At 40.0% G+C, this 12,199-nt stretch overlaps 1 protein-coding gene across 6 annotated transcripts in view; it reads left to right on the top strand.

The window, feature by feature from the left end:
* The window catches only part of TFCP2 (transcription factor CP2), a 60,966-nt gene extending 49,454 nt beyond the window's left edge, over positions 1-11,512 (top strand). Inside the window, exons 6-15 of one of the 6 annotated variants that reach the window (XM_044229224.1) lie at positions 438-590; positions 1,448-1,558; positions 1,898-1,986; positions 3,217-3,283; positions 3,681-3,774; positions 4,937-5,027; positions 6,757-6,866; positions 7,298-7,440; positions 9,535-9,586; positions 9,993-11,512. In XM_044229224.1, coding sequence (XP_044085159.1) covers positions 438-590; positions 1,448-1,558; positions 1,898-1,986; positions 3,217-3,283; positions 3,681-3,774; positions 4,937-5,027; positions 6,757-6,866; positions 7,298-7,440; positions 9,535-9,586; positions 9,993-10,030 — 948 coding nt within the window. In that variant the 3' untranslated portion in view covers positions 10,031-11,512. Of the gene's footprint in view, positions 1-437; positions 591-1,447; positions 1,559-1,897; positions 1,987-3,216; positions 3,284-3,680; positions 3,775-4,936; positions 5,028-6,756; positions 6,879-7,297; positions 7,441-9,534; positions 9,587-9,992 lie in introns of all 6 variants that reach the window. The other 5 variants (XM_044229223.1, XM_044229227.1, XM_044229226.1 and 2 more) reach the window with 5 other exon arrangements.
* Positions 11,513-12,199: the final 687 nt, after the last annotated feature.

The raw sequence follows: 12,199 nt of genomic DNA, 5'->3' as shown, positions 1-12,199 counted from the left end.
ATTTTATTTACATAGACTTTTTTTTTTTTTTAATTTAAAGATTTTATTTATTTATTTGACAGAGATCACAAGCAGGCAGAGAGGCAGACAGAGGAGGTGGGGGAAGAAGGCTCCCTGCTGAGCAGAGAGTCCGACACAGGGCTCGATCCCACGACTGTGAGGTCATGACCTGAGCCGAAGGCAGAGGCTCAAACCACTGAGCCACCCCGTCGCCCCTACATAGACGTTTTTAAGTAAACTCTATGGCCAATGTGCAGCTTATACTTATGATCCCTGAGATTAAGAGTCATGTGCTCTACCGACTGAGCCAGCCAGGTTCACCTAGCATAAAAGTTTTTTTTATACGTGTTCATAGTGTTTTTAAAGGTTTTGCTGTTAGTTGCTCAGAAAATACTGTTGACTGATGTGCTGAAACCTGGATGCTGTATTCCTCATAGGTACACTGCATTAGCACAGAGTTCACTATGAGGAAGCATGGAGGAGAAAAGGGAGTGCCGTTCCGAGTACAAATCGATACCTTCAAGGAAAATGAAAACGGGGAATATACTGAGCACTTACACTCAGCCAGCTGCCAGATCAAAGTCTTCAAGGTATTCCTGGACCCTCTGCGGTCCCTTGTATACTTTCCCCTCATCTTTCAGTTTTAACATTAGCTACTAAGTCAAAGTAAGCTTGTCTTTTTTCAACAACTGTGGAAACTTAGTCTAGGCTACAGTTCTTTAGATCATCCCTGAGATCCCTGGTAATGAATTTATATGGGGATGGGCATGGCGGAAGAGGAACTTAGACAGGGAGCCAGGGGCTAAAACATGGATTTTCACTGAAAGCTCTTAAAATCTGTTGAGATTACAAGCTCTTGTAAAGGCTCACAAGATTATGAAATGTTAATAGTTTGGGTTACACTGGTACTTGGCTTTCTTTTGTTAATTTGGTCTTTATTTGTTTTTATCGTATGGATAAATGTATTATCATTGCAAAAGCTTCATTAATACTGATGTATTCAGACCGAAGTCCCCCTTTACCCCTTTTACCCTGACTTCCCAACCTTTCCTGGTGACCTGGCGACCTGGAGGTCGCCACTGTTAAAATTTAGCATGTATCCTTTTGGTCCTCTTTTGTGCTTTTATATACCCATGTACATAGGTATACACATACTTTCTTCGAAACATCAATAGGATTGTACTGTATGAACTGTTATGAGGCTTGCCTGTTTTCAGTTAGCTGTGTGCTTTAGAGATCATTCCATGTCCACAGCTTTAGATCTCTCATTCTTTTTCAGCTCCATCACACAGTTAAATTTGCTATTTCAGACTTTGATGCAAGGATACATCTTGTCTTTACATCATTGTACCTACATCCTTGTTTCGCATGGGACTGTTTAAGCTCATAGAAATAATATTGTTGGGTCAAAAGTTGATGAGTCAAAACAAAACATTGCTCTCTCCAGCCCAAAGGTGCAGACAGAAAGCAAAAAACAGATCGGGAGAAAATGGAGAAACGGACACCTCATGAAAAGGAGAAATACCAGCCTTCTTATGAGACAACTATACTCACAGAGGTGAAAAGATTTCTTCCGATGATGATGTCAGTCAGTACTTTCTATTCTTAAAGGAAAATCCCATCATATCACACTGTATATGTATATCAAATCGTTACGTTGTACACCTGAAACTAATATAGTGTTGTATGTCTATTATATCTCAGTTAAAAAAACAAACAAACATAACTTCTAGCCTGGTCAAGATTTACTTGTCCTGGGTATTTTTTCTCTTCATTATAGGGACCTCTGTACAATTAAGATATGCCAATCAAGATGTGTTTCTCAAGTAACGATGTTTTGGGGGGACACTGGGGTCACATGCACTTTCTCCGTGTTTAAGTTGTTCTTTGTTTTTAGTGTTCTCCATGGCCTGAGATCACATATGTCAATAATTCCCCATCACCCGGCTTCAACAGTTCCCACAGCAGTTTTTCTCTTGGGGAAGGGTAAGTATGGGAAATGAAGTTAGGTTGTGTTTGTCCTATTTATGTCTTCTTTCATTATCTTCTCATATAGAAACATTTTCTAAATCAGTTAAGTTTTTCTACTTGGTCACTCTTTGATGGATCCATGGATTCACTGAGGTTTGGATTATCTTCAAAAGTGACTGAAAAGAGTTTTATGCAGTCCTTTCTCCTCTTTTTTCTTCCTATTAGAAAATAGCATTTAAGGGCACCTGGGTGGCTCAGTGGGTTAAAGCCTCTGCCTTCGGCTCAGGTCATGATCCCGGAGTCCTGGGATCGAGCCCCACATTGGGCTCTCTGCTCAGCGGGGAGCCTGCTTCCTCCTCTCTCTCTGCCTGCCTCTCTGCCTCCTTGTGATCTCTGTCTGTCAAATAAATAAATAAAATTTTTTAAAAAATACAAATAAAAATAATTATTTTGGTTTTCATTATAAATGTATGTGATCACATGGCATTGCATAAAGTTTCTTTTGGTATTTTTTTTCCGTATATGTTTGTGTGTATATTTATATATTTGATACAGTAGTAATATATTGATTACTTTTATCTTCTGATATTTTTATTTCTGTTATAAATTTTTTTTTTTTAAAGATTTTATTTATTTATTTGGTAGAGAGGCAGTGAGAGAGAACATGAGTGAGGAGAAGGTCAGAGGGAGAAGCAGACTCCCCATGGAGCTGGGAGCCCGATGTGGGACTCGATCCCGGGACTCCAGGATCATGACCTGAGCTGAAGGCAGTCGTCAAACCAACTGAGCCACCCAGGCGCCCCATCTGTTATAAATTTCTTACATTAAATATTCTTCATGCCATAATTTATCTGATGAATCCCAATTTACTGAAATTTTTATATTTTTTTAATTTGTCCAATAATAAAAAAATGTCACAAGTGACAACTTCTTCCCCTCTCCCCATAATCTTAATGTTACTTTAACAGATAATAGAAAGATTGACTATCAGACTAAGACTACTTTATGAGAGAGTACAGATTCCTTTAAATCTCTAGCTTGAGGGGTGCCTGGCTGGCTCAGTCAGTGGAGCACTCAACTCTTGATCTCAGAGTTGTAGTTTTAGGCCCCACATTGGGTGTGGTGATTATTTAAAAATAAAATCTTAAAAGAAAAAAAATCTCTAGCTTGAGACTTACTGTGAGATGATGAACCCTTCTTGTATGTGTCACGGACTCATCCTTTTCATTTTCAATGTTTCCTTAGAAATGGTTCACCAAACCACCAGCCAGAGCCACCCCCTCCAGTCACAGATGTAAGTCTAAAGTTAAATGTAAGTCATTTGCAATGTCTACTAATACTTTGATTACTGTGCAGTTTAGTAGAAATGCCCAACTTCTAAGGAGTAATAGTTATTCACTTATTGGAAACAGACATTTATTGAATATTGACTGTGAACTAGATACTATGCTGGGGATCAGAGAAATGAAAAAAGCTATTGCAGGACCCCTGGATTTGAAGCGCTTATGGTCTAGTAAGGAAGATAAGGATGGAATTCCATGGGCTTCTTGCATGGTTAGGGAAAGAAGATTGATGAGGTATAAATAACTTCCAAGCAAACTAGGCCTGAGTGTGGGTGTGTTTAGCTCTGTGTTACCTAATGATGTAAGAGATAAATTTCTTTAGTTAAAAAAAAGAAAGAAAATGAAAATGCATGCTTTCTCTTTCAGAACCTTTTGCCAACAACCACACCTCAGGAAGCTCAGCAGTGGTTGCATCGAAATCGTTTTTCTACGTTCACAAGGCTTTTTACAAACTTCTCAGGTTAAATTTATTTGTCCTTTTGTTTTTCCCAACACAGGATATTCCTTTACATTCTAGAGCCTCCTAGTATCCATATGAGGGCGTGTGTGTGTGTGTGTGAGAGAGAGAGAGAGGAAGGGAGCGAGTGAGGGAGGGAAGGAGAGGGAAGGAGAAATCTTTGTACATTTTTAGGATTAAGTGAGTTTCATAGAACCCTTCAGACTTTCTCACCAGCAGCATCTGTGCTGTGAAATACTTAAAAAGAGATACTTCTTAATTTAAATTCACTTTAATTTAAAAATATTTATTCTATACAATACTTTTTAAAATGTATATTCTGTACAGTGTTTTATCAAGGGTGTTTGTAGGTAGTCTGAAATTTCCCCCTTGATATCACTATATTGTATTTTATTTAAACGTTCCACTTTTATTTAGCACCTTCTGGGTACCAGGTATGGTAGGAATACACAAACGGGTAAGGTATACTTTCTCATCATTCACCATCTAGTAGCAAAAACAAACAAACCAAAAAAAAAAAAAAAAAACCAAAAAACAAAACCCCAAACCAAAAACCCAAATAAAATCAAACTAAAACCCTGAAAAAGATAAGTAAATAGCTGTGATGCAGTAGATAAGTGGTACGAAGCAGGGTATTGGGGGAGTGTCTGTGTTTAGGGAACACGTGTAATGCGCGAGGTAAATCTTGGGGGATGAGGAGGAGTCTGTTGGTCAGACAGTGGAAGGATATTTCAGGGAGGAGGAACAACTTGCTCTTTGACGTCATCTGTATGATGCAGGCATAGGGCTAAGTGGATAAGTTAATTGGGTGGCAGTTGAGGTGAGAGAGGAAACAGGCCAGATCTTGGACAGGCTTATGTACCATGCAAAAGATTTGCCACTAAAATAACAGCTACTTCAGGGGCACCTCTATGGTTCAGTGGGTTGAGCCTCTGCCTTCAGCTCAGGTCCTGATCTCAGGGTCCTGGGATCGAGCTGGCATCAGGCTCTCTGCTCAGCAGGAAGCCCACTTCCCCCTCTGTCTCTACCTGCCTCTCTGCCTCCTTGTTCTGTCAAATAAATAAATAAAATCTTAAAAAAAAAAAAAAAAGATAACAGCCACTTCAGTGGTCATTAACAAAGACCGCCTTTGCCTTTATCACCCATTTTCTTATATTTATTCCAGGGGCAGATTTATTGAAACTAACTAGAGATGATGTGATCCAAATCTGTGGCCCTGCTGATGGAATCCGACTTTTTAATGCATTAAAAGGCCGGTATGTAATTAGTGTGAAAATATCAGAGAGGTTGAATTTCAGATACTTTGGGATTAAGGGACTCTTCACAGTACTGTTTGCACAGCTCACTACATCTTGTCAAAACATTCTTTTTTTGAATGCCAGCTATGTGCCAAATAAACGAAGATGAAAAATATCATTTCCTACAGTTGATCCAAGGAATTCCTCATGATATCCCATTTTTTCATTTCTAGGTAGTTTTCTCATTTGATAAATACTCATCATCCCTGTTATGAGCCAGGTACTATTGTAGGCTCTACAGATGCATTGGTGAGCAAAACCAACAAGGAACCCATTATTATGAGTTCGCTTTCTAATGGGGAGAGAGATAAAAATACGAACAGTGAATATTTTCAATAGTGATAAGTGCTTTGAAGAAAAACCAAACAAATAAGCAAAAACAAAGTTATAACCTGTGGAGTACCCAGAATATGGTCAGGAAAGACCTCTGTGGGGTGGGGGTGTTTAAACTGAATGAATTATGAGAAGGATGGAAGCTATGGGGTCATATGAGGGAAAAGCACTCCAGGCAGGAGGAGCAACATGTGCAAAGGTCCTGAGTCCATTTTAACTAGAGATGTGGTCATTCTTGAATTAGATAGGAATTACTTAAGTGTCCACTTACAAATTGTAAAACTGAGTAATTTGCAGTCTCAAGTAGGATTTTTCAGTTTCAGGTAGGTAATAGCATTAATGGGAAAAACATACAGCTTATTGCCACCGTACCAAATCAGTGACCAAATAATGAAACAGATTGTGAACTGTTCTGTTTGGGTACATCACAAGGATTGTTGAATCAGATTGGCTCTCATCTTGGAAATTTTAAAGAGGAAAAATTCAGAGGTGGATGATCTGAAGAAAAAAATTGGATCTTCATTTTTTTAACATATTATTTATTGAGCATTTAATGGGCGCCCGAGTGATGCGGTCAGTTAAGTGTCTAAGTCTTGATTTCAGCTCAGGTCATGATCTCACTGTCGTGAGATTGAGTCCCTCTCTGTCCCTCTGCTTCTGCCCCAGTAACCCTCCCACCCGCTTATGCATATACACATGTGCTCTCTCTCTCAAAAAATAAAAGAGCTTTTTAAAATAGGAATGAGATGATCAGATCAAGAGGTAATTGAATACCATTGTCTAAGAAGTAAGAAGGGACAGAAAGCTCAGGCTACTTAGGAGACAGTAATGAGGGAAATAAGATTCTCTGTTTTATAGTGGTGCTTCTAAGGAGAAGGTGTATGTTAAACCAGACCCATGCAACAGTGGCTCACACACTTCAAATATTTCCAATGTTTACATCAAAGGTCATAAACCCAAATGACACAGAGGCCACATGTCAACGAGTGACAGTCAAATCTGGAGTCTACTGAAGAATGCATACATCATGCAAGGAGAACACCCAGTCGTTTCCTTGTAAGAGTAAGGGTCTCAGATTGCCAAATCTGATTTTTCAAGAAAGGCCGAAATTGCAGAGGTTTATACGATGTTGGAACGAATTCAGTTAAAATGCACGCACGCACATGTGCACACATGTACGTGCACACATGTACACCCCAGTGGAGAGCTAAGGAGACAGCATACGAGCTTCCTCGGCCCACGGGCTGCCAGTTTTCAACTCCGCTCTCCAGTGTTAACCTAGACACACAAGTTCTCCCTTAAAATGTGCTTCCCACGAAAACTTCAAGACTAACAGCCTTGTTTTCCTCCTCAGGATGGTGCGCCCAAGGCTAACCATTTATGTTTGTCAGGAATCCTTGCAGTTGAGGGAGCAGCAGCAACAGCAGCAGCAGCAGCAGAAGCATGAGGACGGAGACTCAAATGGTACTTTCTTCGGTAGGTCGTTCTGGACAGGCCAGGACGCGCATTCCGGAAGGGGGAGGAGGTGACGTGTAAGCCCATGCGGTGGGAAGTCCTCAGACGGCAGATCCAGCATTTGCTAGAAGAATGGTCCTTGCTCACATTTATTGAATTCCTCATATGTACCGGGCTCTATTCTCAGCACAGTGACATGCTTTAATTTTTACAACCAGTATCTCTTCTCTGCAGTACATTTACTGTTCTCGCCAGATGGAGAATGAGGCTTAGGGATGTTAAGTAACTCACCCCAATCCCACAGCCAGCAGGTGGCCAAGCCAGGGCTTGAACTCAGGCAGTCTGTGAGTCCTTTAGGAAGGTGGGCATTCCTCGTGATCGGGTTACCTTTAAGAGCAGAGAAACCTGCATTGACTGCCTTTGCTTTGTCCCTTTTGCAGTGTACCACGCCATCTATCTAGAAGAACTGACAGCTGTTGAACTGACAGAAAAAATCGCTCAGCTCTTCAGCATTTCCCCTCGCCAGATCAGCCAGATCTACAAGCAGGGGCCAACAGGAATCCATGTGCTCATTAGTGATGAGGTAGATTTTCAGTACAGCTGAATCACCACATGACAGTTTGTCAGAGCACGTGACAGAAGCAAGAGCCGTCCTCCTGGGGCACAGGCTCTGTTTACTAGATCAGGGCTTTTCAAACGTTTCGCTTACTTACTTCCAAAATAATTTTTAAAAACCATGTATCCCCTTGCACATTTTTAGGTTGACTTAAAATTTTTTGTTTTAAGTTTAAATAGTTGCAAAATATGTCATTTCTGGGCATATTATATAACCTTTAAAAATGAAATGGTTACATCACTTTTCTAACTATATTCCATGTAACCGAAATAGAAGAGTGATGTAATACCACCATCACTGTCTTAAAAAATACATGAATATACTTTCCTTTGAGTTTGTTTTTTTTTTAAGATTTTATTTATTTATTTGATAGACAGATATCACAAGTAGGCAGAGAGGCAGGCAGAGAGAGGGGAGGAAGCAGGCTCCCTGCTGAGCAGAGTGCCCGATGCAAGGCTCGATCCCAGGACACCGGGATCATAACCTGAGCTGAAGGCAGAGGCTTTAACCCACTGAGCCACCTGGTGCCCCTCCTTTGAGTTTTTATATCATCTCTTTGTTTCCTTGAACTCCTATTTCCATTCACTTCTCCCATAGAATTTTATCTTACCATAACCTGCTTTTATGCACAAACATCTTTTGTTAATTATCTTACCATATTTCTTTGAAACAAATTTGCTTCAACAAAAGAATTTGTTTTAATAAAAATTTAAAAATTATTTCTTCTGAAGAGAATGACCACCATAATTATATAATCAATAAACATAAATGTATTATATGTTTTGGTAAATTTTTAAAGATTAAGAAAAATGTGTTAGAAGTGTATCTGTTAAAGAGATGGATGGGATTGTCTGATTCCATACCCGCTCTGCCCACATTAATTCATGTATAGATGAGTACTCTCTACTGGTTTCTAGAATGAAATAGCGTTCAACACCACTTCCGTTCTATTTTATTCCCACTAGATATAATGCTATGGAATCTGATTCACACAGATTGACAGATGGGAATGGATGGAGTTTTTAAAAAAAAACAGCACTGGATTTTTTTTTTTTTTTTTTTTTAACTTTGGAGTTAGATGCCAAAAAATTAGATAGTGACGTTACAGAGAATTATTTTGAATCACCTATCATCTGACAGTTTGTGATTAGGTTGGTCTTCAGTTTTGGTGCAAGGAAAAAATTAGAAACCACATGACTCACAAAAGACTTTGTTACCCAGTCATTAAGGTTCACATTGTCACACTTTGGCATCCTGGAGGCTTTTGTACAATGGAACAGGGCATCTTGGTAGGATTCCAGGATAGTAAAACTTAGGCCTTTATTTTATAAAATGGGAGAAGGAAGTCTAGAAGGCAAAGTGGGTAGGGAAAACCAAAGAGGTGCTCGGGCAGTTTTGGGGAAGTGTACATATGGGAGATGAAGCCCTGGAAGTCAGTTCTCCCGAATGGGCCTCCAGTGTCTGTGTACCCTTGCAGTGTCTTGGGGTTAACCCAGGAAAATGGGCTGGGCGCCTGGGTGGCTCAGTTGTTAAGCATCTGCCTTTGGCTCATGTCATGAGCCCAGGGTTCTGGGATCAAGCCCTCTTTCAGGCTCTATGCTCAGCAGGAAGCCTTTTTCTCCCTCTGCCACCGCCCCTGCATGTGTTCCCTCTCTCCCTGTGTCTCTGTCAAATAAAAAAATTAAAATCTTAAAAAAAGAAAAAAAAATCCAGGAAAAATGGATCCTATAATTTTAAGATCACTTGTTTTAGACTGCTTAGCTTTTATTTTATTTTATCTTGTTTTGTTTTATTTCGTTTTATTTTATTTATTTAAAGTAAGCTCCAATGCCCAGCAGGGGCTTAAACTCACGACCCTGAGATTAAGAGTCACATGCTGTAGCAACTGAGCCATCCAGGCGCCCCTAGACTGCTTAGCTTTTATAACTTAAAACCTGAATGGCAGAAAACAAAGGATTATTTTTTTTTCCTTAAGTCCAATATAATAAAAAGTCATATAGTCTCAATAACTGCAGCAAATTCAAGTTTTTAATAATTAGCACCTTTTCTTGCTTTTCTCAGATGATACAGAACTTTCAGGAGGAAGCCTGTTTTATTCTGGACACGATGAAAGGTAATAAAATAGTAAGACAGATGCCTCTCTCTGAGGAGTTTAAGAGATGTTTTTCATGATTGACTTCTTTGAGGAGAGAGGGAAAGTATCAACCACTGTATCTGAGGTAGAGAAAGTGATGTCTTTGGAGATTGTTCCTTTGCATGAATTGGCATCTTGCCATTATCAGAACAGACTGATGACTCTGCCACTCTCCCACCTTCCGTGGACAAGTGAGGAGATTAAAGCTTGTTGTTTCTATAGTGTGTATTTATTCTAAATATTATGTGATAATAAGTATGTTGCCTTTTGTCCTGCTGGTGGGTTTTTTTTTTTCCCCTTCTCAAAAGATCCTTACCATATTTTTTTTTATCTCCCACTATGTTTTAGAGGTGACTAAAGATTACTCTCTCTCTCTCTTTTACAGCAGAAACCAATGATAGCTATCATATCATCCTGAAGTAGGTGCCGGGCATTCTATCCTCTGTGGCTGCTGCTTCCTTCGCCCCTCAGAAACTTCCCTCCTGAAGGGAGTCGCTAGCTAATGGAGATTGGAAGGTCTGCAGGAACCTGACCCATCTGACTGTGTGTGGGGGAGTCCAGGCCGTGGAGGCAGAATCCCAGCCATCCCTCGGCCCAGGCTCTTGTGGCACACACAGATTATTGCCCAACATGCATTTCTGCAGCTGTTTCTTAGTTAAAATTTATGGACTCTTGTTGTTGCATATCATTAGAAACTCCACACCACTTAGGGTGTTCGTAGGGCATAACGATGATGAGAATTGTGTGATGTTTAATGGAAAGATGTTAAATTTTGTGATATGGAGCCATGTAATTTTTTTTCTAATATAAAAGTGAACATCTATATTCCTAAGACTAGATCCTCAGTCTCTTTTGCATCATACATATTGGCTTTTGCCACAGTCGGCCCCTGAAAACCTCATCAAAGAGGAGAAATACAGAAATAGAATAGAATTTTTCTTTTGGTTGCCCTGTGATACCAAGACTAATAGTAATTTTAGCTAACATTTACTGAGCATTTACTTGTGCCTCGTAGTGTGATAAATTCTTTAAGTGGATTACCTTGTTTAACTCCTCTTTAATAATCCTCTATGAAGTAGGTAATAATGATCCCTAATTGAAGGTGAGGCCATGGACATAGAGCGGCTAAAGGGCTTGCCGAGCGACAGGCAGCTAGCAAGCATAGTCGCTGAAATCCAAACCCGAGCAGTCTGGTTTGTCTGAAACGCCAGCCACGATGCCACCCTTATGAGACCCTGTGCTCGCTGCCGTCTCTGACCATGGCTCTGCCAGCGGATAGGACGCAACGCCGCGTGACAGCTGAGGAATTAACCACTGACAGGGACAAACCACACCTAAATAATGGAGAACAGATCAAGACCTACAAAACCTGAGAACATACGTGCTTCTGAAGCATCATCAGTTGTCAGAGTCACAGACTGAGGTGGTGAAGATGAAGGGTCGTCCGTGACTCCCCAAATTCACTGTTCTTGACTAAGCTTCTCAGACTATATTTATTCATGCGTTTGGCCAGCCCCTGCTTTCCATTTCCCCTCTCTGCATCTCTCCTTGGCATAGGAAATTCTTTTACTTATGTGGTGTTCTTTTATATAAGCTTCATGAGAAATTCATTCCGACCCTAGTCACACTCTTCCCATTTATTTTAGTTCCTACAGAGTGCGTGTGTGTGTCTGTGCGTGTGTATGCGTGTGTATGTGCACACATGTGTAAGACTACGGGTTGTCTTTATTCACATGTAGAGTTTTATCCAGAAATCCCCTTTACACATTACGTTGAGGTGAAAAAAGATAATGTTCCAAGATTCTGCAATGGATTTGGATCTGTGCGTGTGTGTTTTTAAAGCATTTGATAAAGTTTAAATGTTTTTATACAGAGAATTTTGTTCATTAAAAGCAACCCACAATATGGTCTGATTTCTTTTGGTTTGAAACAAATGGGGAGGACTTTGAAACTGGAAAATGAAGTCAAATGACTTTTAAAAACTGACCAGGGTAACTTGACATATTAGGCTAAAAATACTTTTTAAATGAAAGTATTGATTACCAGATGTCCCTGTTTCAGAAAGGGGACATTTCTGGTTGTATTATGTTCCCTGGGACTTCTCCGTTTCAGTGAAGTCACTTCTGTCCTCAGCAGACTGCTGTTAGTTCTTTGGTTTTGGTTGTTTTGGTTTTGGTTTTGGTTTGTTGGTCTTGTTTTTTTATTATTCTGTCAATATTAGGCTGGGAGGGTTGGACTAGATGACTTTTAAGGTTCTTTCTGAATCTGTGACTCTTCTTTACTGCAAATGACATACAGAAGTCTTTTTACTATATTTACCACAAATTACATTATATTTACTTAGGGTTATTAGAGTTTTTCAGAGTAGTCTTCAAATTTACTGTAGGAAAAATACATACATATGTATATTTTTTAGAAATTATAGGGGTGCCTGCATGGCTCAGTCAGTCCAGCGTCCAACTCTTGATTTTGGTTCAGGTCATGATCTCGGTCGTGAGATGCAGCCTGGCATTGGCATCAAGCTCCTTGCTCGGCAGGGAGTCTGCTTGAGAGTCTCTCTCTCTCTCCTCCTGCCCCTGCCCATCCCCACTT

Source organism: Neovison vison, chromosome 12 (assembly GCF_020171115.1).
Source record: "Neovison vison isolate M4711 chromosome 12, ASM_NN_V1, whole genome shotgun sequence".
Classification (NCBI taxonomy): domain Eukaryota; kingdom Metazoa; phylum Chordata; class Mammalia; order Carnivora; family Mustelidae; genus Neogale; species Neogale vison.
This window is presented reverse-complemented; position numbering and strand designations above follow the sequence as displayed.